Source organism: Sciurus carolinensis, chromosome 13 (genome assembly GCF_902686445.1).
Source record: "Sciurus carolinensis chromosome 13, mSciCar1.2, whole genome shotgun sequence".
Classification (NCBI taxonomy): Eukaryota; Metazoa; Chordata; class Mammalia; order Rodentia; family Sciuridae; genus Sciurus; species Sciurus carolinensis.
In genome coordinates, this window is record NC_062225.1 from 1,442,480 (window position 1) to 1,470,423 (window position 27,944).

General features: G+C 43.8%; 1 protein-coding gene and 1 non-coding gene across 2 annotated transcripts; both read left to right on the top strand.

Annotated features, from left to right (window-relative positions):
- On the top strand, positions 1 to 27,885 carry LOC124963662 (zinc finger protein 345-like). The gene is made up of 3 exons (XM_047523464.1): positions 1 to 129; positions 18,513 to 18,639; positions 22,369 to 27,885. The coding sequence occupies exons 1-3, from the start codon at positions 127 to 129 to the stop codon at positions 24,663 to 24,665; spliced, it is 2,427 nt and encodes an 808-aa protein (XP_047379420.1). The 5' UTR covers positions 1 to 126; the 3' UTR covers positions 24,666 to 27,885.
- Positions 19,070 to 19,142, top strand: Trnaa-agc (transfer RNA alanine (anticodon AGC)). The gene has a single exon. It is a non-coding gene; the product is annotated as a tRNA-Ala (tRNA).
- Positions 27,886 to 27,944: the final 59 nt, after the last annotated feature.

Below are 27,944 nucleotides of genomic sequence, written 5' to 3' on the forward strand. Positions count from 1 at the left end.
GTCTCCGGAACCCGCCATTCTTCAGATACCAGTGTCGATTCGCGCTCCTGCTCTCCTGCTGCTCAGGTGGCGGCACCAGGAGGTGCCGGAAACCCCGGAGAGAGCGCTGGGTTCCCGACTTCCGGAATGGTGAGTGAACGGCGGGCCTCTTGGGACTGGGGGCGGCTGTCCGGACCCCGAGGCCCTGGCCAGGCGGGAACTGGGGACAACCCTCCGTGGTCTCCAGTTCGCAGACCGAGTCCTCGGGCAGCTCATCCGCAGTGCACCTGGCCGTGCTGGTGCAGTGCAGGTCGGCAGCCCGGGACCCAGCACACCCTCTCTGGTCTCTGCACGGTTGCCTCAGCCCGTGACTGAACCCTGTCTGGCACCAGCTGCCCGCAGCCCACCGTGATCTCCAGTCTGCAGACTGAGTCCTGGGGCAACTCAGCCGCAGTGCACCTGGCCGCGCTGGTGCAGTGCAGGTCGGCAGCCCGGGACCCAGCACACCCTCTCTGATCCCTACACGGTTGCCTCAGCCCCTGACTGAACCCTGTGTGGCAGCAGCTGCCCGCAGCCCACCGTGGTCTCCAGTCTGCAGACTGAGTCCTGGGGCAGCTCAGCCGTGCTGGTGCAGTGCAGGTCGACAGGCCGGGACCCAGCACACCCTCTCTGGTCTCTGTACGTTTGCCTCAACCCCCTGACTGAACCCTGTCTGGCACCAGCTGCCCGCAGCCCGGCATCGCCACAGTTGTGTGGTGGAAATTGGGACGATCATCAGGAGAGAGTCCCGACTGTGTGTGGTTCCTGCGTGAGAACAGCCGTGTCTGCTGGGACCCCAGTTCCTCCTCCCTCCTGAGCCTCTAAATGCAGAGGAAGCCGCATTTCCAATGCAGAAGTCCGCCCTGCAGCCTCGCTCTTTATTGGTCTGTGAATAAAGTCCTAAGTTTCCAGCTCCCTGTCCACATTCCAGTGCCAAATTAATTATCTTTTCCAAATTATGAACTATTTGTTTCCCATGCTTCATTTCAAACGGACACAGCATTTTTCTATTTTTTTCCTCCAAGTACTGAATGGCACTTTTTTTTTTTTAAATTTTCTGTTTTTCTGTTGTGAGCATTTTTTATGAAAGGAAAGCAGAGAATTGCTTGGCCATTTGGGGAAAAAATGTGTCTGCTTTTCCCTTTGTCTTTCCTCTGCACAAAAACCTCAAGATTTTTTGAGTTGAGATTCCCCTTTGCAGAATTCACTGTGTGAGGTGTCCTCAACCCCCACCCCCGTCTTTTCCTGTCCCTGGGTTTCAGAACTGCCTGACACAAGGTGCCACGACTCCATGATGTCTGAAGCCTCCTGGAGTGTGTGGTGAACACCGTTCCCTGGGTCTTGAGGAGAGTAGTTGGGCATGGGGGGGTGGAGCCTCTGTCTGTGAGACTGTCCTCACCTGGTTTTTCTTTCATGTAAAAGGCTTGTCAGTTGTTTGTTTTTTTAACTACTGTGAATAGCACTAAAATAAAATGAGAGCGCAGCCTTTTCTTTGACATGCTGATTCCAACCCCTTTAGATATGGAACCAAAATCATGGTTACTTGATCATATGGTAGTTCTTTTTTCAGTTTTTTAAGAACCTTTGTACTATCATTTTAAAGATACTATAAAGTTTATATTCTAACCAGCTTTCTATGAGGACTTCCTTTTTTCCATGTCTATGCTGTGGACAACTTGTTATCTTCCAACTCTTTGATAGTGGTCATCTTGCCTGCATTGTACAGGGTGCTGGGGGTTTGCTATTTGGTGCATTAAGTCCCTCATGCAGGTTAGAATCCAGATTGTCATGTTTCCAGTGGAAGAGTGTGCTGTGACTTTTTCTGTAGTCTGTGCTTCTTAACCCCTTTTCTTCACTACTGGTGGGGATTGTGCCCAAGGCTGTACTTTCACACCAATGTAAAGCCACTAGTTTGTGATCTATGGAGATTTGCACTTGCTCAGTTACCATTGCTCACAGAACTCAGGAGGCTGGGATTGAATCCCAGGAAGCAAAGGTGTTCAAGTTGAGGCTGTCAGTGCATGGGCAAACTCCTTGTAGGAAGAATTGGAGTTATTACTGGGATGAACTAGGGGAGAGAGCTCAGGAAGTGCCAAACTCCCACTTAGGCTGCGAGTGGTGGCCTTTATTTTCCTCTGTAAATTCATGATTCCTGCTAGATAGGAGCTCAGTTGTCTGCAACAGCAGTTGACAGAATATGCTGGGAGATCCAGAGCCCTTCTTGGGATGAAGTGACACCCTTGTGATTTAGCTCATTGTTTTCCCTTTTTGCAGGTGATGGAGCCCATGGAAGTACTTGCATGTCCGTAAAACATCACTTCTTCTGTTGTGTTGATACCTGTGTGTGTGTGGTCCCTTCCTCTCTGAGCACTAGATAAATTAAGTTGCAAACCACAGAAAACTTTAGAAGTAGGATATGTACAATCTTAATCTTCCTCTCCTGTCTCTGAGCTCATTTGTGACATGTCTTTGACTCAGGACTTCAAATATGAGTAGATATTTATTCAGTGTATCCGTAGATGGAGGGAGAGTCAGGAGTCACCTGTTCTGCTGAATTTCCAACATTATCCTGCATTAACATCTGCCTTTTTTTTGTGGTGCTGGGTTTTCAACTCAGAGCTTGCATATTCCAGCAGCTGCACTTACCTTTAGATTGGGCTGACCATCCTTTCAAATCTAAAGTAATTCTTCCTTTTTTTTTGGGGGGGGAGGTGCTGGGAATTGATCCCAGGGCCTGTGGTTGCGAGGCAAGCACTCTACCAACTGAGCTGTATCCCTATCCCTAAAGTAATTCTTGATATGTTTGGATTCATATTGGCCTTTCTATTGCTCTTGACAATAGAATATTTACATACATGTAGATTCAGCTATGGATATTGTTTGTATTATGAATCCTTAGTCATTATTAATGCAATATTACAGTTTCATAATATACATTAGTGTCGGGTATTAATAACTACTTCTTTTGCTCCTAGCAATCAGAGGGATTTAGGGACTAATTTTTATGAACTTAGCAGTTGAATTGTAGGGTGTTTTGTCCCTCTTTCACTAAAAGGAAAGCATGCTGAAATTTTGATGGATAGTGTTGAAAATTAACTGGGAGGAAAATGATCATCTTTGTAAGGATGAGTTTTATCATCTCCATATAGTGTGTGTAATTGAGTCTGTCATTTGCTTCTGTAAATCTTAATTTTCTGGTAAATTCTACATATTTGCTTTTAAAGGATGCATACACATGAAGTATCACATTGATGAGACAGCTCTAGAATACTCATCTTATGTTTTGTTTGGTTAAACTGAATGTAATCTGACCACAACTGTGACTGGGCCTTATACACGATCTTTTCCCACTTTATTATTTGTCTCTTCTTAATGTACATCCTCTTTCCAGCCCTCTGGTTCTCAGTTGTTTGGGTCCATATGCTGTGTCCTCACATGTTTTCATGGTTCACATGTGCGTTCCCTTTTACCAGTCTGTGCTGATGTGTCTTCATAGGCAGTTTCTGTAAGTATAGAGCAAAAACTTACACTTCATCTTTAGTTCATGATAATTCATTTCTTCCAAATTGTTTTCAGTATTGTTTCATTTTATCTATCTGATCTGATTTTATTTTCCATTTCTCTAATTTCTTAAGATTTGGAGCCTTTTTATGATTATGGAATATTGAGATATGTCCTTTATAAATTGCTCAAGCCTGCATTTCTTTGATGTTTCTGTCTTTTCCTTTCCTTTTAAAAATGTTTGGTTATATTGGATGGAATTAGTTTCTTCAAGTGTTTCACTTCTCTTTATACGTTTTAATGGTAACATTTGATGAATAGAATCTTTATTTTAATTTTGCCAAAGTTTATGATTTTTTTGACATGTTGTTTTGTATAACTTTGAAAAGAACTCCCTTTTTTGTGGTGTGGAAATCAAAAGCAAAGGATCTCTACCACTGAGCCACATTTCCAACCTTATTTGAAATTTATTTTAAGACAGGGTCTCACTAAAGTGCCCAGACTGGCATGGAAACTTCCCTCCTCTTGCAGTAGCTTCCCAAGAAGCTGATAGTACAGGTGTGTACCACCATGTCCACCTTATAACTCCCTTATTTATATAACTTTTGAACGTTTTGTGTTTTTCTTTTATATGTAAGTATGTATTACCTCTGAAACTGACCTATGATGTGCTATGAGGAAGGCGACAACAGCACTCTTTGGTCACACAGATATCTGATTTTCCCAGCAGCTTTCTTTGGAAAAGATAATTTTTCTACTTTCCTGCACTTAAAGCTTTTGTCATTTGTCATTGTCTAATTGCAAGTGTCTTTTTGAAGGTTCTGTCTTTAGATCACAGGTCTCTTTGTCCCTTCATTATGAGGTGTACACTGAGTGCTGTAACTTTATCGCATATAGGCACGTGTGGCATAATGACGTTTTGGTTGGTGGCAGACTGCACGCACAGTGAGGGAGATCACATATAGCCTAGGTAGTGTGCCATTTAGCGTCAGAGTCCTGTATGATAATTGCAAAATAGAAAGTCACTTTACAGTGATTTACAGCATCATGTACACATTGTGTAATTCACTCTTTTCTTTGCTTCTGTACATTTAAATTTTCTGATAAAAGCAACATATTTCCTTTTTTTAGTTGTAGATGGACATGGTACCTTTATTTTGATTTACTTACTTTTATGCGGTGCTCAGGATCGAACCCAGTGCCTCACATGTGCTATGCACGTCTTCCACCACTGAGCCACAACCTCAAGCCTACATATTTCCTTTTAAACATGCATGCACATGATTTACAGGATTTCCCACAATTCATATTCAACATTAAATGTCATAGCCTTGAAAATATATGAGTATATGTTTATGTGTTTACATATATATGTGTATATATGTATGTACATCTTGAATATATATATAGTATAGATGATATATAATTTTTACTGCTCAGATTTAACCAGAGCCCTTTCGCTCTTCTATGTCTGTGAAAAGAATGAACAGTTGACATTGGAGACCCTCTGTGGATATGATCATTTTCAGTATCTTTAAATTTTGCTCTTTTTCCTAGGACTTTCTCTGTTGTCCTTGTCACATAATTTGCCTACTGCAAACCATTGAGACTTGATTAGCTAGTGAATTCTTAGGTTCCTTTTTGGTTTAAGTATTTAAGAATGTATGTTTTCACTTTTACCTCTAGATGCATCCTGTTTTTATAGATCTATCGTGGTGTAATTGGCATATGATAACCTGTGCATATACTTTCATCTTTTGACATATATTCATCCATGAAGCCAGCACCAACATAATCAGTTATCCACTTCCCTAAATCTTGAAATCAACATAATTCATATATCCACTACCCTGAAAATTTCCCTGGTCCTCTTTTAAAATCCTTCTTCCTGCTCTTCTTCACCACTTTTTAACATTCTTTTGATCTTATTGGGCCAAGCAAAAAAAATAGAATTAGTTTCCAAATGATATAGATCAGTGAATTATCACAAAGAGGACACACACGTAGCTACTGTATACATCAAGAATCAGAATATCGCTGGGCAGGTGGGCACATGCCTGTAATCCCACTCTGGAGATTGAGGCAGGAGGTTCACAATTTCAAAGGTAGCCTCATCAACTTAGCAAGGTCCTAAGCCACTTAGTGAGCCTGTCTCAAAATAAAAGATAAAAAGGGCTGGGGATGTGGCTCAGTGGTTAAGTGCCTTGGGTTCAGTCCCTGGTACACACACACACACACACACACACACACACACACACAAGAACCAGAACATGAACCATGCTACTGATGACCCGTGTCCCCTCTCCGTTCACTGTCCATTCTGTTCTCCTTTCTTGTCACTACAGAAGCTACCTTCCCGTTCCTATGAGTACTGTTAAGGTGTTCTTTAAAGCAAAGAACAGAAGTGTAAGAATGTCTTTATTAAATTATAAGAACAGGTGCTCTCGGGTGCGGCTGTGGACCCATTGTCACCGAGCTGCTGTATCCGGATATGTGCTCATACAAATGTGCACATCTCATTTATTTTCACAAATTTCTAAAGCACTAAGTACTTATTTTTAATTTAGAAAAGAGGAAAATGGTATTCCGGGAGATAAGTGTGCTGCTCACCATTGACGATTATTTATCAAGGAGCCTGTGGGCTTGGGGAACAGCGATCACCTCAGGTTTGTCCTGTGCGGATTTTCTTCAACTCTGAAGGTCATCTTTTCCTCATTGAGTATTACACAAGAAATGCAGTAAAAATGCCTAAGAAATGTTGACAGAAAATAGCTTCAGCAGCAATATTAATACAATGTTACTAGAAAAAACATGAGATGTAACAGACCTAACTCCTGTGACCTCCATAGAAGATTGGCTTCAGAACTAAATTCTCCCACGGGTCAAATGCAAATCTGCCTTAAGTAATAGAGTCATTTATACCATAGCACGGTCAGTCTGCCATAGGGCTTGAGTCATTTTATACCATAACTTGGTCAGTCTGCCATAGGGCTTGAGTCATTCATACCATAACATGGTCAGTCTGCCATAGGGCTTGAGTCATTCATACCATAACACGGTCAGTCTGCCATAGGGCTTGAGTCATTCATACCATAACACGGTCAGTCTGCCATAGGGCTTGAGTCATTCATACCACAGCATGGTCAGTCTGCCATAGGGCTTGAGTCATTCATACCACAGCACGGTCAGTCTGCCATAGGGCTTGAGTCATTCATACCACAGCACGGTCCGTCTGCCATAGGGCTTGAGTCATTCATACCATAACATGGTCAGTCAGCCATAGGGCTTGAGTCATTCATACCATAACACGGTCAGTCTGCCATAGGGCTTGAATCATTCATACCATAACACGGTCAGTCTGCCATAGGGCTTGAGTCATTCATACCACAGCACGGTCCGTCTGCCATAGGACTGAGTCATTCATACCACAGCACGCTCAGTCTGCCGTAGGACTGAGTCATTCATACCACAGCACGCTCAGTCTGCCGTAGGACTGAGTCATTCATACCACAGCACGCTCAGTCTGCCGTAGGACTGAGTCATTCATACCACAGCACGCTCAGTCTGCCATAGGACTGAGTCATTCATACCACAGCACGCTCAGTCTGCCGTAGGACTGAGTCATTCATCCCACAGCACGCTCAGTCTGCCATAGGACTGAGTCATTCATACCACAGCACGCTCAGTCTGCCGTAGGACTGAGTCATTCATACCACAGCACGCTCAGTCTGCCATAGGACTGAGTCATTCATACCACAGCACGCTCAGTCTGCCATAGGACTGAGTCATTTATACCACAGCACGCTCAGTCTGCCATAGGACTGAGTCATTTATACCATAACATGCTCAGTCTGCCGTAGGACTGAGTCATTCATACCACAGCACGCTCAGTCTGCCGTAGGACTGAGTCATTCATACCACAGCACGCTCAGTCTGCCGTAGGACTGAGTCATTCATACCACAGCACGCTCAGTCTGCCGTAGGACTGAGTCATTCATCCCACAGCACGCTCAGTCTGCCGTAGGACTGAGTCATTCATCCCACAGCACGCTCAGTCTGCCGTAGGACTGAGTCATTCATCCCACAGCACGCTCAGTCTGCCGTAGGACTGAGTCATTCATCCCACAGCACGCTCAGTCTGCCGTAGGACTGAGTCATTCATCCCACAGCACGCTCAGTCTGCCGTAGGACTGAGTCATTCATACCACAGCACGCTCAGTCTGCCGTAGGACTGAGTCATTCATACCACAACACGCTCAGTCTGCCATAGGACTGAGTCATTCATACCATAACATGCTCAGTCTGCCATAGGACTGAGTCATTCATACCACAGCACGCTCAGTCTGCCATAGGACTGAGTCATTCATACCACAGCACGCTCAGTCTGCCATAGGACTGAGTCATTCATACCACAGCACGCTCAGTCTGCCATAGGACTGAGTCATTCATACCACAGCACGCTCAGTCTGCCATAGGGCTTGAGTCATTCATACCACAGCACGCTCAGTCTGCCATAGGGCTTGAGTCATTCATACCACAGCACGCTCAGTCTGCCGTAGGACTGAGTCATTCATACCACAGCACGCTCAGTCTGCCGTAGGACTGAGTCATTCATACCACAGCACGCTCAGTCTGCCGTAGGACTGAGTCATTCATACCACAGCACGCTCAGTCTGCCGTAGGACTGAGTCATTCATACCACAGCACGCTCAGTCTGCCGTAGGACTGAGTCATTCATACCACAGCACGCTCAGTCTGCCATAGGGCTGAGTCATTCATCCCACAGCACGCTCAGTCTGCCATAGGACTGAGTCATTCATACCACAGCACGGTCCGTCTGCCATAGGGCTGAGTCATTCATCCCACAGCACGCTCAGTCTGCCATAGGACTGAGTCATTCATACCACAGCACGCTCAGTCTGCCGTAGGACTGAGTCATTCATCCCACAGCACGCTCAGTCTGCCGTAGGACTGAGTCATTCATCCCACAGCACGCTCAGTCTGCCATAGGACTGAGTCATTCATCCCACAGCACGCTCAGTCTGCCGTAGGACTGAGTCATTCATCCCACAGCACGCTCAGTCTGCCGTAGGACTGAGTCATTCATACCACAGCACGCTCAGTCTGCCGTAGGACTGAGTCATTCATACCACAGCACGCTCAGTCTGCCATAGGACTGAGTCATTCATACCACAGCACGCTCAGTCTGCCGTAGGACTGAGTCATTCATACCACAGCACGCTCAGTCTGCCGTAGGACTGAGTCATTCATCCCACAGCACGCTCAGTCTGCCGTAGGACTGAGTCATTCATCCCACAGCACGCTCAGTCTGCCGTAGGGCTGAGTCATTCATCCCACAGCACGCTCAGTCTGCCATAGGACTGAGTCATTCATACCACAGCACGCTCAGTCTGCCGTAGGGCTGAGTCATTCATACCACAGCACGCTCAGTCTGCCATAGGACTGAGTCATTCATACCACAGCACGCTCAGTCTGCCATAGGACTGAGTCATTCATACCACAGCACGCTCAGTCTGCCGTAGGGCTGAGTCATTCATACCACAGCACGCTCAGTCTGCCATAGGGCTGAGTCATTCATACCACAGCACGCTCAGTCTGCCATAGGACTGAGTCATTCATCCCACAGCACGCTCAGTCTGCCGTAGGACTGAGTCATTCATACCACAGCACGCTCAGTCTGCCATAGGACTGAGTCATTCATACCCCAGCACGCTCAGTCTGCCATAGGACTGAGTCATTCATACCCCAGCACGCTCAGTCTGCCATAGGACTGAGTCATTCATACCACAGCACGCTCAGTCTGCCATAGGACTGAGTCATTCATCCCACAGCACGCTCAGTCTGCCATAGGACTGAGTCATTCATACCACAGCACGCTCAGTCTGCCATAGGACTGAGTCATTCATACCACAGCACGCTCAGTCTGCCATAGGACTGAGTCATTCATACCACAGCACGCTCAGTCTGCCATAGGACTGAGTCATTCATACCCCAGCACGCTCAGTCTGCCGTAGGCTGAAGGGATGCATTTGTGGAACAAACCTGGGATACTAGATCAGGACGTTGTTGAGGGAAAGTGTCACATTGCCCGTCCCAGCACACGACAGAGGAGGGATGGAGGCTCGGTGGGCTCAGCATCCAGGACTGGCCTGCGTAGGTGGAAGAGCCAGTGCCCAGCCACTAAGTAGATTAGTCTTCTAAGGAAATGCTTTAAAATCTACAGGCAGACACGTTCAGTGGCTCCTCATGAATGTACTCATACTTTGAATAGAATCTGATGTAAAATAACACATCAGAGACCATCACACTTTTGAGTGTAAGTTTAGTTTAATTTTGTTTGAATTTTTCAGTGTTTAGGTGTGTCCTGGGATTTCATACAGTGTACTTTTTACCATTGACTGAATTCCAAACGTACCTGAGAGCCTCACATTACTCTTAGTTGTCTTAGCTACAAAGGGTCCTTGCCAAGTGGCCTCTTGTCACACAGCTCCTCTGAGGAGGTGAAGTTGGCCTCGGTGGGTCTCGGCTCTGTGCCTGTGTGTGTGACATTCCCTTGTGTCTGGCCCCACAGGTGCCCACTGCTCTGTGGCCCCAGGTCTGGAACAAAGATCTCCACGTGGTCTACCTTGTGCGTTGTTCAGGTCAGATTGCTGGGGTGGTGTGCCAGCAATAGAGTGGGCAGTGATGAAGGCGGAGGAGGCTAGTTCCTGATGGGCAGTGGCCATGAGGGCAGAGCCCATGTCTGACTGGAAGTGCTCCCTCCCCACAGCAGGAGCGTTGGGTCCTGTGACCTGCAGCTCTCTGCCTCCACCTTCTTCCCCAGGGCTCTCAGTCCTCTCCTCAGACAAGCCGAACCCCCCACCTTTCTCCCTGACCACTTGCACGTGGCCGCATGTCTCCCTGAGCTCAGTGCCAGCTTAGTTTTCTGCCTTCTGATGTCTGTCTTCTGTGGGGCTCAGGAGAAACTATATCTTATCGGCAGTCTATTCACTTTTTTCTTGTTTCATGTGTCAGAGCAAATCATTTTTGTCAGTTCTTTACATCTGTGTGGTGCTGGGGACTGAACCCAGGGCCTTGTACTTGCGAGGCAAACACTCTACCAACTGAGCTGTATTCCCGCCCCTGATTGTTTTTAAGTATATGCTGTTTTACTTTTGATTTATTTTAGAACTGGATTAGTGCTGATCTCCCTACTGTACTTTCTGTAAAGTATTTAACATGGTTATACAACTTTATCTCTATTTCAAAAGCAGATTTCGTCCTTGTTTACTTTTGGTTCTGGTGATTGAACCCGGGTGCAGTCTACACTGCCAGTCCTTTAAGGAGTTTTAAATTTGGAGGCAGGGCGTAGCAAGCTTTCCCCATTGGCCTTGTTGTTTCAAGTCCTGGCTTCAGCCTCCCGAGTCAACAAGAATTATACATATGTACCACTAGGCCTGTACTTAGTTTTTGTCTCTTAAATTCACTGCTTTTGTGTTTTCTTCTATTTTGTTTAGTTCAGTGTGTTGCTTTAGTTACTTTCACATGTTAAGACATTGGTGTTTGGTTTAGGCAGTTGCTCACGTTATACATTTATAGAACTCCTCTACCACTGAGTTTAGTAGCTTAGACCTGATTAAAAACAGCAGGAAGCTGGGTCTGGTGGCACTCACCTTAATCCCAGCAACTAAAGAGACTGAGGCAGGAAGGCCACAAGTTCAAGGCCAGCCTCAGCAACTTAGCAAGAGCCTAAGAAACTTAGTGAGACCCTGTCTCAAAATGAAGAATGAGAAGTTCTGGGAATGTCGCTCAGTGGTTAGCACCTCTCATTCAGTCCTCAGTACCAACATGGAAACAACGGGAAAGAAAAGCCAAGGCAGGGGCGAGGAGGCTGAGGCGGCCAGGACCGAGCCCCTGGTGAGGCTGAGCGCACTGAGGTGCAGGGAACCCAGGCTGGGCTCCAGGTGCAGTAACGAGGCCGCGCAGCAGTGCACGTGTGAGGCCCGCGAGGCTGTGGCCGACCTTGTGGAACTCTCAGCGTGAGTCAAGGAATAGTCATGGGTCATACTAATTAATAACAACAGTAGTAGTAATAGCATGTTACTTAATATGTGAGAAAAGGTCGTTTTAACACCAATGAGTGGTATAAAACAGTAAATATGAGAAAGTGACATTAGGTGATCTTGCAGAAGAAAGAAGATTATAAATGTATATTTGTGCTGAGTATGTGAGTTGGCTTGCTTGTGCAAGAACCTAGGTTTAATTTTTATCAGTACAAAAAATGAAAGAAAAGGAATGTTTTTAAAATTTTAGTATTTTAGAGCATTTTAGGTTTTTTCTGATGGTAACCAAACACACGGTTTTGCACATGCTAAACAAGCACTGCACCATTTAACTACAATAGTTCCAGAGAAGATTATTGTTTAACTTGTCTCTAAGTAAAAAATTTACAAAATATAGTGTTCATGCCTAAATTACATATAATCATATTATATATCATATAATTAATGATATGTGTAATTCATATATAATTTATTCATTTATATTTCTTATCAAGTTTTATTTAGGGTATAGGCCTAAACTATGTAATTCTGTACTATTTTATATATATGTCTAAATATACCTATATCTGTATATATTTAGATATAGATAAACATGTATATGCAGATAAATAAGTGAATGAACTCATGATAAACACTGCTCAGCAATCCAAAGGAGCTTATTACTGAAGCACAGAGACCGGTTGAATCTCGCAAACATTGTACACTGATGAGACTACCGGTTATCGATTACCTTGAGGAGTCCTGCTTCCTCTAATGTTGAAGTATAACACCAGAGACGCTCACCAAGGCCTGCGTGGCGTAGAAAGCAAGAAGCGTCATTAAAGGATGGTAAAACAGACTCCTGGGTGGAAGGGACCCAAAGGTGAAATCGTAGGACGAGGGAGTTGTGTCGCTTTTATACAAGTGAAGTCTCCTTCCTTCTCCTGCATTCTTCTCTCTCATCTTGTTCATTTCCCCCAACCTGCGGAGAGTAGGTTAGATGGCCAGGAGGGTGAGCAGGTGGCCTGGAAGGCCAAGGTGCAGAGCTGGGCAGGAAGGGAGAGGCAGCCCAGGGAGCCCTGAAGAGTGGCTCTGTCTGCTCAGGAGCTGCTTCATTAACGACCTTTTTGGGAGGGGTGGTGTCTAAGGACTCTGGGGACACGAACATTCCAGTCTTCCAGGGGCAATTTCCAACCTCCTGGACTCAAGTCAGCCTCCATTTTCTCAATTTGACCCAATTATCTATTCTACACTAACTGCCTGTCTTTAATTCTGGCTTCATTCCCCCTCTAATTTTAGGGACTCCTTACTGCTGTAAGGAAATGGGATCTGGCTGCTTCCAGCTGGAAGGTAGCGGGGTGGGGCAAGCAGTTTGGAGTTCCCCTTAGAAACAGGTTGGTCAAGAGGCCCACGTAAAAGTCTGATTGAAAAGTAATAGACTGGAGAGTCATTTGACAGATGGGTGGTCTATAAAAGGAACAGGAAGTTATGAGTGCTGGATTAAGATTAATTCAACCATAAATGCTTCAACATGGGGACATGGCAGTGAATATGATGGTGATGACAGAGGCTGACAGCATCTTCCACCAGGAGGTAGCAGAGAACCGGGAACTAAGAGTTTGTCCCATGGTAAGGCTGGCGAGGACATGGCCTCTATCTGAGAGTGCCGATCGTTATGGATGTCAGTCACATTGCCAGAGTTGCCAGCTTTCGGTTGTCATAAGGGCACAGGAGCTGCCTTGGGCTGGAGTGAGGACGTCTAAGGCTATTCAGTTTGGTAAGACAGCTTTCTTCATGAGTGTTACTTCTGTGCTAAGGAGAGAGTTTCCTCAACGTCGTGGGAGCAGTCTGAGTATGATTGTTTAGGGTCTCCACATGCCACATCACATCTTCTGATTTGGAATAAAAACAGTGAAGCTAGATGATCATACCAACAGAAAACAGATCGTCCCCATCTATGTTTGAGATTGGGGAGTCTTGCTGGCAGTTCTATACTTGGGGTCCATCTTCTGTGTGTCCAGGGGTACCCAATAGTACATTGTTCCATCCAGCCTGGGGGTAGCCAGGGACTTAAGTTAGTTCCACATGTCCATTGAGTCCCATTGGGTGCTGGCCAGCTATTTTCAGGGCTAGAGAGCCAGTTAGTCCCAAAGCAATGCTTGGCTCGTAAAATCACATTTTGTTGGCATAGTGACTCTGGGGTCCATCCTAATTCTCAGTAGTGTTAGGCCATTTGTCATAGGTGTGGTCACGTTGTTCCAAAGAAATTGGGGTTTCTTGGTTTAGATGCCCAATGATGGGTTTAAGCCACAAATACCCATCCCACATCTGATAATAACCATCCTTACACCTGTGACATGTTGGTGGTGATGGAGAGCGAGAAGGGGCGGGTCTTTATGTGACTTAACAGTGACACAAGTCTGAAGGTTGGTCTGCTCCAATGTGAAAATCCTTCGTGACCTGGTTGTGATACACTTTCATTTATAGGCCATAAATGAACATTGGCGTGAGTAACAGTTTGTGAAGAGGGTTTCTCTTCCTTTTGTTCTGACATTAAGGATTGTAGATTTATCCAGTCACTTCTTCGTAAGGCACACAGGCAGTCCAGAAGTGCCGGAAAGGGGAAATAGTCCACATGTCTAGCAATTACCTTTTTGTAAGCTGGTGGCATACTGTTGGGCCCAAACTAGAAAAGAGTTAATTTCAGAGGATCCGTCTACAATAATAAAGGGAAGAAAAGTTTATATTGTTAGCACAAAAAGACTGGGCAAGACGCGAACTTCATGCATCATCTCAGGTGTTTATTCAGGGCCAAAGTCTCACACAGAAACGGGATGAGATGGTGTTGGCGGGCCCACTTTCTTGGTGGAAAGTGAGCCACTGAACAGAGGAAGCGACTGGGTGTACGCAGGTCATTGCGAGGGGTGGTCTAGTGAGCATAGCAGTTTTCCTTGGGCACTGAGGATTTGGGGGTCAGCTCTGGCAATCAGAGAAGGTGTCAGTTTGAGGGCTTAGGAATCTAACCTTGTGGGGCGAGCGTCTGCGGACAGCGTCTGGAGAGGAATGTTCTGGGGTGATAGGACTCTCTCCCTGTCTGCAGTTGGCATCAGGAGATGAAGCTGTCAGTGCACGCTCCTCTTTTTCACCCCCGTTTCCCAGTCCGCATCATCTTAGGGCTCTTCATTTCCCATATCTGATACACATCGTCATCGTCCCTGTGGAAGAGGTATTTCAGGTCTTCTGTTGGAGTGTAAGAGTGTCCTTTCTCCTCCGTGGGAAGAAGTTTGTTTGGGAGTCGACTCAGGATGACAGGTTTTAACCAGTTCTCCTGTCCCAGCATTTTAATGCAGAGAGGGTAGATAAGATTACAGGAGAAGGTCCTTTCCAAATAGGGTCTAGATTTGGGGAATTTGAAGGTATGTTCTTGATCATAACTGGATCTCAAGGTTCATACAGAGATGGAGAAAAGATTGACTCAGATATGGGCTATTTACAGATTTTAGTTTGTAATGTAGCCAATTTTGTAATATGAGCCACTAGATCTGCAGTTTCCTGACCTTTAAAAATATTATTCCTTAGGAAAGATCTCACAAATAAGAACTGAAATGGACTGAGCCCTAATGTTTTTGGAGTGTTCCTGATTCCGAATAGGCCAGGGGAAGAATCTTAGGCCATGGGTAGTGAGTTTCTTGAGTGAGTTTTTGTAGATGCCTCAGTAGGATTCATTAGTCTTTCCTACCCTTCCTGAGGATTGAGGTCTCTGTTGGCATCAGATCTGCCATTTTGCTGCTGCCAGTATTCCCCCCCCCCCCCGCCCCCTATTTTACAACCCAGATTGTCAGTCTGCGAACATCCTAGCCAGCCACTGGCCCACTCATCAGCTGCGAACATTTACAGCAGTCCTTGTTTCAGACTGTCAGCCCCAAACCTCCTCGCCTGTCACCAGTCCCTTGTTGTTAGCCCGCGAAATTCCACTACTCAAGAATAGCTCCACCACCATTCTCTCTCTCTCTCTCTCTCTCTCTCTCTCTCTCTCTCTCTCTCTCTCACACACACACACACACACACACACACACACACCCTGCAGGCAGACGCTCTGCCTGTTCGCGTGAGTTGCTGCCTGGAGTGGTTGCTGGCTGCTTTCAGTCAACACACAAGTTGGAGGTAGTATTTTATGCCTAGGGCTTTGGGTATGCCCTGAGTGACAGCTGCCTTGAAAGATGCGCTCCATTGTCACTCAGGAGGCTGTGTGGAGCCCAAATCAGGGAATTATTTCCTGTAATGCGGATTTGCTACCTCTCCTTCCTGTTCAGTTTGGGAGGGCAGGCCTCAGTCCACCCGGTAAAAGCATCTACCATGACCAATAACTGTCGGAGCCCGCTGCTCTTGGGCATGTGAGGAGAATGCAGTTGCCTGTCTTCCAGGGAATTTCTCTGTCTTTTGTAATCCTGGGGACTTTTTGGCACAGTTAAATGGGAGGCTAATGCAGGCAGACTGCAAGTTTGAGATCAGCCTTGGCAGCTTAGGGAGATTGTGTCTCAAAATCTTTTTTTTCAAAGTCAAAAGGTCTATGGATGTTGTTAGTGGTAAATCTATGTATAGTCCCTGGATTCAATCCCTACTTCAGGATAAAATCCCACTGAATGTGAATCTTTTACCTGTTAAGTAGTGGGTTCTCTCTCTTTGAAAACTAAATGAATACAATTGGGAAGCAGAGAGGTCTGAACTTAGTGCCTCCTCATTACGTTAATCTGGAGCCTACAAAGGAAGGCCCTTGGGAACAGTGAGTTTTATTCTTTGGATCCATATTTTCCAGATATGGGTTGAACTAGGCAGTCACTCCTGAGAAGAAGGCCTGGAGGAGGAGGAGGAAGGTGTAGCTGGTTCCCAGGTGCGTGACCATGTCAGGGGTGGCATTGACGTCCCCCAGTACCTTACATTTACCTTCCCTACCACTCAGGTTTGTGTTTAGCATGTTTTAGTCACTGTTTCCTTTTCTTCTCAGAGTAGTCAGCTGTAACTCTTCACAATATATAAGCCCATTTATACCCCTCCGTCTGGAGCCTTCTGTTTTACACTTGCATTTAAGCCATGCCAGGCCCACGTGACTTGTAGGATTGAAAAGGGTTTCCTTTTGGCAAGTGAACATTGGGAAATGTTGGTGTCCTAGGTTTCCACTAGGGATGTTCTTGAGTCATTAGATTTTGCTGAGGAAGTGAACCATGCTTTGTTTCCTTTACGTGTGGGTGCTCCGTCATCTAAAATGCACAAGTCTGGGGGATGCACACGGCTGGCCCTAAGAATTCAGTAAGTTCTAAAAGAACCAGATGATGGGAAGAGCCTCAATCTGTAGAACGACATGGAAAGTCCACTGAAATATCCCGTTATGTCACTGTGCTTTGATTTGGCCACTGATATTACAGTAGTGACGGTGTGTCCCCTTTGTTGATTGACACTTGGAACCAATTTGTTCTGTTGCAGTATTTTAAGCTTATTTACTTAGTGTGAATGCTGACTGCAGGACTTCCCCTATAAAGTTTAATTGTTTAGATAAAGTTGTCTTTAGGCATCTTCGTAGGGTTTTTCTCAGTGATCTACACACACCGTCACGCTCGATACAGAAACTCTTTCCTTAGTCGTCTTTCTTTGGCCCTTGCTTTGGGAATGCGGTCTCTGCTTTTTTTTAACCAGCGACACTGGCTCTTATGACTGTAGCTCCTGCCGCAGACCGCAGTCCTAGAGGCTTTCACTTTATCCCACCTGCCACTCACAGACAAACCTCATGACCGCCTTGCTTTTCAGTGAAAGAAACAAGAATTGTATCTTTTCAAGTTTCTGAAACTTAAAAAGTGTTCTCAAAATAAATTTGAATAACAGTGAAAAAATGAAGTGTAAAAGACTAAGTAACTGTGGCTCTTATGTATTCCCTACCTTGAAATGTGTGAATCTCAAGCGCTTTTTAAAATAACATCCATCCCAAATTGATTTACATGTTTTCTAAAGTGCCATATATGACTTATTTTCATTTCCATAAAAAAGTATCTGCTGTTTCAGTGTATTAAGTTGACATTTCTATGTGTGAGTACATGAATCATAAATATCATTTGATCAATTTGAACTTGTTTCTTCTTAACTTGTTACTGTTGGTCTTCTCAGTTATAATAAGTGCCCTGCTGAACGTTTTCTCTTGACTTCGATGCTCCCTTTTTTCTTTACAGTTCAAACAATCTTGTGTAAAATCAGGCTGTACCATTTACTGGGTGTTTGACAAAATGTCACAAAAGATGAATACCGTTACTGCTATCATATTCTTTTGGTCTTCTTCATTAAGACATGAAAAACTCTTAGAGTGAAATGGTCAAGGACCGTTGTGGACAGTTGCTGTTTTATAAAAGTATATATATCTCTTAAAACACTTCAAATTCATCATTTTTTTCTTATCCTGGTCTACATCATGCTATTCAAGAGCTTTCCTTGGCCCACTAGCATTAGGATCACTAGATTGGAATTATTACTACATATTCAGAAAACCATGTCCTGTCCTAGAACTACTGAACCAGATTCTGCATTTTAGTAAGTCTCCGATTCATGGTTGTGCATTTAAACTTTGAGAATCATCCTTACTCACTGTAACTTTCTCATCTGAGAAGCAGATCATTTATCTTATGATATGTAAAATCATAATTAAAATGTATATTCTTTGTTGAGGTCATAATTTTATGTTTTAGGTACAAAATTGGGGTCTATACAGTTTTTTGTGAACTTATGACTCTCTTTCCTCTGAGTTAGATAATAGAGAATATCACTGTGTTACCAAGTCTTTTCTTGAACATTTACAGTCCCTCACCTCCTTGAGAGCAGTTCTAACTCCCATTTCATCTCCAGTCAACCTAACAGCTTGGGAATGATCATGTGGTCAACGTGCTATGAAGTTACCCTTTCTTATTGCAGGAGCCGTTGACACTCAGGGACGTGGCCATCGATTTCTCTGAAGAGGAGTGGGAATGCCTGGAGCCAGCTCAGAGGAGTCTATACAGAGAAGTAATGTTGGAGACCTGCAGAAACCTGGTCTTCCTGGGTGAGCAGAGCTTCCTTCAGAATTCCTTTTTTTTTTTTTTTTTTTTTTTTTAAATTTTTTGTGATGCTGAGGATTGAACCCAAGGCCTTGTGCTTGTGAGGCAAGCACTCTACCAACTGAGCTATGTCCCCAGCCCCCTCTTCAGAATTCCTAATTAATCAGAATTTCTAATTGTATAATTTCCTTCCCTTGCAGAATATCTTTTGGGAGCTTCTTCTCTTCATGAATGAGTTTCAGATTCTTGCTTTCAAGAAAAAAGCCTAGGCAGTTTTTGTTACAGAGAAGAAAATGTTAATGCCATTTCTTTTAGTTCTTATTCTCTCTCTTTCTTTAGCTGATATATACCCTTCACTTTAGATTAGTAGTACTTAAAATAATTCAGTGATATAAAATGATGTGACCTTCACATCAAAATCCAGTTTCTTGGGCTGGGGATGTAGCTCAGTTGGTAGAGTGTTTGTCTAGCATGCACAAGGCCCTGGGTTCAATCCCCAGCACCACCCCCCAAAAAAAATAAAAAATAAAAAAAAATCCCAATTTCTTTCCTCTGTGGGACCAGAATAGAAATTTCAGTAATCACAGGGAGAATACCAACAATCATTTCATTTGTTAATGAACATATTTTATTGTCTCTAAGCTACATTTGAGCACCTTCCTCTTCAGCAAAGGAGAGAACCTTTGATTTCTCTTTCACTTGCCTTCCTTCCATTAGTATTTTCTCATTTGCTTTGGTATTTTATTAAAATCATTTAAAGCTTACACTATATTTTAAACTCCAAATTAATTTCCATTTCATAACAAAATTCAGTATATTTATCCTTTGAATATTATTATTAATTGCACAGTTATATTTATATTGCATACACATTAAGAAGTTTTTGATGATTTTTATGTTTTTGTCTTTCAAATTCTATTGCACAGTAAGTGGTGTATGCTTAAGCATTCCAGTAAAATTGATTTCTATATTGGTATATGACTTTTTCTTGCCAGGGTAACTTCGACCTGTATTGCTGTGCACATTCATTTCATTTTTCAATATGAACGATTCACTTTAGTATTTCCTGAAGGACAGGTCAAGTAGTCATGAAATTTGGATGCATTTCCATATATTTAAAGTCTTTATTTTTCCTAATTTTTGAAGGTTAGTCTTTCTGGTTGGGAATTCTTAGTTTATAATTCTGTTCTTTGACCCCTTTGCCAGCATTGCCCAGTTCCATCTGTATTTCGAGGCTTTTACTGAAAAATTGACTAATAATTTTATTCAAGTGCCTTTCTCAGTGGCACATTTTCTTTTGGCGCCCTCAAGATTCTCTCTGTGTGAATATTGAAAACTTGAGTAAAATATGCTTCAGTCTTTTTGTGTTTTTCCTACTTGGGAGAGAATAAGCTTTTTGAATTCTGATATCCATTTTATTGCTCGTTTTATGATACCTCAGACTTTTTTATTGATGGTAGAGATGGCATTCAGTTTCTTTTCCACTGCCCTTTTTCTCAGGCCTTTTTACTTGTTCACTTTGACAATATCTCACTAAGCTGCTGGGGCTGCCTTCAAAGTTGTGATCCTCCTGGCTCAGCCTCCCAGGTTGCTCGGATTACAGCTGTGCACAGCCATCTCTTCCTCCTTCAGAAACTATTTCTTAAGAAATTTTTCAAGTACACAGTTTTTGCTTGTTTCTATAAATAATTTTGTTCTGAATTTTATTTATTTTCTGTGTTCTGGTTTCGTTTACTAAACTTATTTCAAATGCATGTTTACACTCTTTGATTAATTTATAACTCTTACTTTCCTAATATTCAATGCCTAGAGTTTTATTTTCTTCCTGATTAAGCCAAGTGTCCCCTTCTCTTTGTGTAGTGTGCTATTTTTGATTTGTCCACATAGAAACCAGGCAATAGTAGGTTAATATTCATTTTGAAAAGCAATGTGGAAGGTGGTAAGGAATTGAAAAATAGGGAAGGAGGGTGCTCCATGCTTATAATCCCAGTTACTTGGAAAGACATGCAAGAGGATTTCATGTTCAAGGCGTGTCATACCATATTTGACACATTATTTCAAAATAAACATATTGAAAGGGCTTGTGTTGTAAGTCAGTGGTGCAGCACCATTGGGCTTAATCTTAAGCACCACACATAGAAATTTAAAAGAATGACCCCATGATCCAGAAATTCATGTTCCAAAACAGTATTTCTTTTAAAGAGATTAAATAAGCATGTGGAAGAGAAATCTCCACTAGTGTGTCAGTGCAAGCATTGTTCACAGTAGTCAAGACAGAGAGCCAACCTGTGTTCCTGTCAGTGGTTGAATGAGTGAAAAAGTGTAAGATCTTTACACACCATCAATTTGTCCTAGAAAAGACACACCTCGCGACTTAAATTGACATGGGATGAACATATAGAACTGTGCGTTACATGAAATGAGAGATGCAGTGATTCCCAGTCTCATTTCACTCACCTGTGGAGCTCAGAAATGCACAGAGTACAATGGTTACCAGCCACTATGTTTTTCAGAGTGTTATTCACAGTCTGCAAAATATTATTTTAATGGACACAGAAGGTCAAGAGTTCCATTGTTCCCATGGTGAGTGTAATGGATTATATTCTTGTTTTCGGAAGGGGGTACCAAGTTTTGAAACTAGAGGCCTTTAACCACTAAGCAACATCCCCGACCCTTTTTCTGTTTTTCGTTTTGAGACAGGGCCTCCCTAAGTTAATTTGTCCTCACTAAGTTGCTGAGGGGGGTTTTGAATTTGGGATCCTCTTGCCTCAGTCTCCCAAGTTGTGGGGATTTCAGGCTTGTTCGACTGCACTGGCTAATATATTGTATTCTTGATGAATGCTAATAGAAATGAATGCAGTGTTTCCTTAGCATTAATAATACATTATGATAATCATATGAAATAGTGCATTTGTTCATTAGCTAGATTTTGTCATTTCACCATATATTTATATTTTAAAATACCATGATAGACTTAGTAAATAAATTTGTTAAGTAAATGAATCAGTAAATAACCAAAATCATAAAATTTAGATGCAAATCATTTGTCTTGATCGCCATGTGTTGACACCCCCAGGCAATACTGACATAAGCTGTGTGTGCAGGTTCATGCACTTGCATGTGTATATCTTCCAGTAAAAAGGTTTGTCCGTATTTTTCTTTAAAGACCATACACTCTTTACTGCTATTGACTCTCTGTGTAATGTCATCCAAAATCTATCTTTTACATCCACGACTGTCGTGGAAGACAGAAATTGATTTTCAGACAATCCCCAAGAAAACCAGAAATGTTCACATTTCACATTGCCTTTTTTCTGTTGAGAGAGAAGGTAGTGGGTGGGTTTTTCTTAATTGCACCATAGTGTATTCTCAAGGAGGAAGGTTTATAGTGGATAAAAGTAGCACACTTTTATTTCCTCTGCTATTTTACTCTCCATAATGACAGAGTTATCTTGGATACAGAATTCTCAGATATTTTGGTTAATTCTCACAAAGTAATTTGTACATCTTTTTTTTTTTTTTTTTTTTTTGGTGGTGCTGGAGATTGATCCCAGGGCCTTGTGCATGCAGGGAAGCACTCTACCACCTGAGCTACATCCCCAGCCCTAATGATGGCTTTGGATGTGCTGCTGTGACACCCTGCTCATGTCCTGACTGCTATAATTTCACGTTATAGTTGCAGAGTATATTACTAGTCTGATACGTACAGTAATTGTTATTTTCTTTTATTTCAGCCATGAACCCTCATGATACCCAGGAAATTTTGCCAGAGCTTGACATAGAGCATTTATGTAAAAACGTGCTAACAAGAAGATATGGAAATTGTGACCTTGACCATTTACAACAAAAGGAAGTTCAGGACAGTGTAGGTGAGACTGAAGGTCAGAAATCATATTGTAAAAGACAAGACAAATTAGTAGTGACTGCCCATAATGAAAACTTTACTGTCAGTAGACCTCAAGAACATTTAATGACTCACAAAAGTATTCACTTTTTAACTAGAGGACAAACTTCTAAAAATCATCATTTTGAAAATTTCTTTACAAATGATCCATTATTCTGTAATAAACAAAGAACTCCTTCTTGTATCCAAACATACACTTTCAATGATTGCGGGAATGCCCCTGTGTACTCATTACTGCTTAATCAAAATTCAGATGGAGATTTCTGGAAAATACAGAACACATGTAATAAAACAAGCAATGTTGTTAGTCAGGACTGTACCCTAAGTAATTACCAGTGTCCTTATGTTGGAGGAAAAAATTGTGAATGTAGCAAAACACAGAAGAACTTCAGCTTTGGTTGCAATACGAGAAAACACGAGTGTGCTCACTGTGCCCAGAACCTTTACCATGACGACAGGTGTGGGAAAGTCCCTCCTCAGTGCTCAGAGCTCATTGCCCCTCCAGGTACTCAGAGCCAAGAGAAGCCTTGCACATGTGAGGAATGTGAGAGAGCTTCCCATCCAACTGCAAGTCCTCCTGGACACAGGGGAGCTCAGCCTGCAAGGGAGCCACGCAAAGTGAAGGAGCGTGTCCAAGCATGGAGTTCTGCACCCCTTTCTAAACAGGACGGGTACCACAGTAGTGATCAACATGACAAGTTTAAAGAATGTGGCAAAACTTTGAATCAAGGACCACCCCCTGTTAAGCAGCACAGAATTCATACTGCAGAGAAACCCTACAAATGTGAAGAATGTGGCAAATCCTTTAAAAATTGCTCAACCCTTTCTAAACACCTGAGATGTCATAGCAGTGGGGAAACCTACAAATGTAAAGACTGTGACAGAGTTTTTAAGAATTTTTCAACACTTATTCAACACCAAAGGATTCATACAGGAGAGAAGCTGCATAAATGTGAAGAATGTGGCAAAGGTCTTACTCGAAGAGCTTACCTTACTCAACACCAGAGAATTCACACTGGAGAGAAACCCTACAACTGTGAAACATGTGGCAAAGCTTTTAATCAAAGATCACACCTCACTCAACACCAGAGACTTCATACTGGAAAGCATCCCTACAAATGTGAAGAATGTGGCAAAGGTTTTAATCAAAGCTCAGACCTGACTGAACACAAGAGAATTCATACAGGAGAGAGGCCCTACAAATGTGAAGAATGTGGCAAATGCTTCACTCGACGAGCATACCTTCCTCAACATCAGAGACTTCATACTAAAGAGAAGCCCTACAAATGTGAAGAATGTGGGAAAGGTTTTACTCACAGAGCATGCCTTACTCAACACCAGAGAATTCACACTGGAGAGAGGCCCTACAAATGTGAAGAGTGTGGGAAAGGTTTTAATCAAAGCTCAAACCTTACAAAACACCAGAGAATTCACACAGGAGAGAAGCCCTACAAATGTGAAACTTGTGGCAAAGGTTTCACTCGAAGAGCATGTCTTACTCAGCACCAGAGAATTCATACGGGAAAGCATCCCTACAAGTGTGAAGAATGTGGCAAAGGTTTTAATCAAAGCTCAGACCTGACTCAGCACCAGAGAATTCATACAGGAGAGAAGCCCTACAAGTGTGAAGAATGTGGGAAGGGTTTTACACGAAGAGGATATCTTCCTCAACACCAGAGATTTCATACTAAAGAGAAGCCCTACAAGTGTGAAGAATGTGGGAAAGGCTTTAATCAAAGCTCTGACCTTACTAAACACCAGAGAATTCACACAGGAGAGAAGCCCTATAAGTGTGAAGAGTGTGGCAAAGGTTTTACTCAAACACAGAACCTTACTGAACATCAGAGAATTCATTCAGGAGAGAAGCCCTACAAATGTGAAGAATGTTGGAAATTTTTTACTCGAAGAACACATCTTACTCGACACCAGAGAATTCATAATGGAGAGAAACCCTACAAATACAAGGAATCTAACAAAGTTTTTAAGAATCATTCTTCCTTTACAAAACATGAGAGTATTCATGCAGGAGAGAATGAAAGTCCCAGCCATAGCCCCCCAGAACGTCTGCTGGCTTTCCTGCACATGCTACAAGTACCCAGAGCCCTGGATTGCAACGTGCTGCCCTAGAAACTAACCCCACACTCAAACACCTTCCAATGATGTGCTGATTTGCACAGCTGATGACTCGAAGTGAGGGAAGTTCCCTTCCCCTTCCCTTCCCTTCCCGTTCCCCTTCCCCCCTTTCCTTTCTTCCTGTCCATCTACATTTCTTTCCACCAGCCTATTCATCTCTTCCTTCTTTTCTCTTTCCCCTCCCTCCCATCCCTTTCCCTCTTCCATTGTCTGTCTCTGTATTTTTCTTTTTTTGGTAAATTTAAGTCCTCTTTTGATGAAGGTGGTAATGATGCATCTCCCTCACCATCCTCCTTCAAGATTCCACATGCTCTTGAAGAGTGTGTTTCTGGGACCTCCCTGCTCCTTTGTCATCCACAACAAGTTGACACACCGGGTCGAGAGTTCACCTCTGTCTACTGCTTCCCTCTTGACGTAGGAAGAATGGCTGACTTCAAGAGGCTGTTAAATATGTCTTGTTTGTGCTTTATTATGTGACTAGACCCAATCTCACAATCTCTGGATTGAACGGGGTAAAAGCTGGATTCGTCCACAGCAGAAGGATGGTCTTTTTCAGCAGCTTCTTTGCTACCTGAGGAAATTTCTGCAGCTATACCTTCCTTGGGTTCAGGAGAAGCTGACCAACAATGTGACATAGTGCACCAGCCAGCTGAGACTTGGACGCTTTCCTCAACACAGGAACAAAATGAACCTGTAAACTGCTTCCACCAGGAAGAGAACAGTCTTAGGTTATTTTGATAGTTCTTCCTTCTCATAATGCTGGTTACTTGCCAAAGAAAATCATTATTTTGCCTGAAGCCCTACAGAATAATTTCCTTTAGGACAAAGTCCTGCCATTCCCTGACAGACCTTGAGTAAGACACAGAGCCATCCCAAATCCAACATTGAAGCTGGATAATTTGATTGTGGATAGTAGTTCCTTCTGAGCCAATAAAAGTGCGTGAAATGGACTGGGGATGTAGATCAGGAATAGAGTGCCTGTGGGAATAAGGTCTAGCTTTATTTAAAAAAAAATAAAACAAAAACTGTACAGAAAGGAAGAAAAGAAGAATGGATAGTACATCGTAGGACTTGACAAACATCTCAAGACATAAAAGAGCCAGACCTAAGCTGGCACTGAACTAGACACCATGGGTAGTGAGCTTGACTGCCTCGATGCGTCACCATTAGAAATAAAACACTTCCTACCGCCTTCAGCTCCCTGGCTTCTGCAGAGGCTCAGAGGAGCTTTCTGTCCCCACTGGATTTGCAGCCCCTGCAGTGGGGTCTCCAGCAGACCCCAGAAGGAGCTCGGGAGGGAAGACAGTCCCTGGCAGCTTGGACTTTGTGCCCGGGGAACTGGCGTGGACAGCATTGTTTGCACCCCAGAAGACACAGAGTGTCTGGACTTGGTCACTCCCCCTTGTCCCTGAGCCGCGATTGCAGAGCTGGTGAAGAAACCAGATGGCCCTGGAGAGGCCCAATGGCCTATGTGAACTGAGGAGCGGAGCCTTCTCTGCAGGCAGCAGTTGCCACTGTGCATGAGTTGGACAGGAGTAGCCCAGACACCTCTCCAGGAATGTGGGGGCCATATTTGGGACAAATGAGTGCTTTTTGCACTAGTTTCTAATCTCATTTGCTCCAAAAGATTCTCAGGCTGGTGCATATGCACTTGAGGCAGCAGCAGACACAGCTGATAAATATGAGCTGCCTCAGGCGTTGTCCTTCCAGGAAGGAGCAGCCGTGGTGACAGCTTTGGTGCACTGGTCGAGCGGAGGCCCAGGGACTATTGAACCCCTTGTGGTCTGATGCAGGCCTGGGGCAGAGCAGTTGATGGCCTGTTCCATGCCATGTGTGCTGGAAATAGTGGGGTCCTGGGCACCCCAGAAGACAAAGGAAATATGAATTTTACTTCCACACACAGATTTTTTATTTGATGTCCATTGTTTCTGAAGTTTTTCTTTAGCAGGAAAAGATGACTTAAAAGATGAACTAGGACTGTTTGACAGGAGCTGGACTGTCCCTGACTTAATTTCCATGAGACCCAGAGGCGCATCACCTTCCCTGGAGCCCTCAGTGCTGAGTGGCCTCTGGGCTGCTGGAAGGAGCTTCTCTGGACTGCCCATCAGCTCATCTGAGGCTTAGATGCTCCTAGAGTTTTAAAATGGGTGCTGAGTCTTCTGCATGATTCAAGTGTCTGCACTGTGGTGACCTGAAGCCACACAGCAGCAGTACACACCACTTTAAAGTATCTTTTAATCATGAGGGAGGATCGCTAAATTCAAGGTGGCCAAGTAGAAGAAATCCACATGGAAGCTGTAATTTATGTGATCAGAGACATAAGGTGCTGTATTTATTAGGCTCGAGCATGGTGGTATTGAATATTGAAAAGAGGAACAACATTGAGAAACAAAGGGCAATGCAGCTCGCTGGCCGACTTCTGGGTGAGGACCAGCCCATGCACTGGGGACCTGACCCACTCGGCGATGCTTGGCAAGAGCTGTACCAGGGAGCTGCACAGCTCAGTGACATGTGGTTCAGTCAACAACTTGTCCCTCATCTCACCACCCCATTAATGAAGTGCACAGGAAACACGGACGAGCATTTGGACTTGCAAAGTAAAACGAAAAATCAACCAGGAGATCAGCAAACCAGAGTAGGTGTCCTTTCTCAGCTACCAGGGCCACAGCAAGTGACTACACTCAGACGGCAGCTCCAGGGCAGGAAGGCACAGGTGTCCTGGCCCAGAAGTTGTGGGGTAGCCACACAGCCAGGCTTCTGTGCTGCAGAAAAGCCTGCAGAGGGACGCTGGTGCAGCTCTGTGCCCGGGAGTCCTGACGCGCCGAGTCAGCCCCGCACGGAGGGCGGAGGAACCCTGCTGAAGCACTTTCCTGCCAACAAGGGAAGCCAGTGAAGGATGCATGAGCAGCACTGAGACCAGCTGTCAAGAGGGGGCAGAGAGTGAACCTCTTAAAATACAGATACGTAACGATTGGAAAATAAACCAGCTGTCGTGGCTGCCTGTGGGGAGACGCGGAGGGGAGGAAACAAGAATGAGGAGAGGCCGATTAATGATTTTATTATAGACTTTTAGCCATGGTCAGACTCGAAAAGCTATGTGCATATGTTTCTTTAAGAAAAAATTTTAAAAAACATTTTTTCTGGTGTCATGTTTATTTTTTAAAAATTATTTTTTAATTTTTTGCAGACTGCATTTTGATTCATTGTACCCGAATGGGGTTTCTGTGTTAGCATACAGTGTGGAGTCGTACCATTCGTGTAATCATACATGTA

Bases quoted from the DNA above. Each gene is read 5' to 3' on its own strand.
- LOC124963662 (XM_047523464.1), top strand. The intron at 18,640-22,368 runs GTGAGCAGAGCT...CTTTTATTTCAG, and splicing joins CAGAAACCTGGTCTTCCTGG to CCATGAACCCTCATGATACC.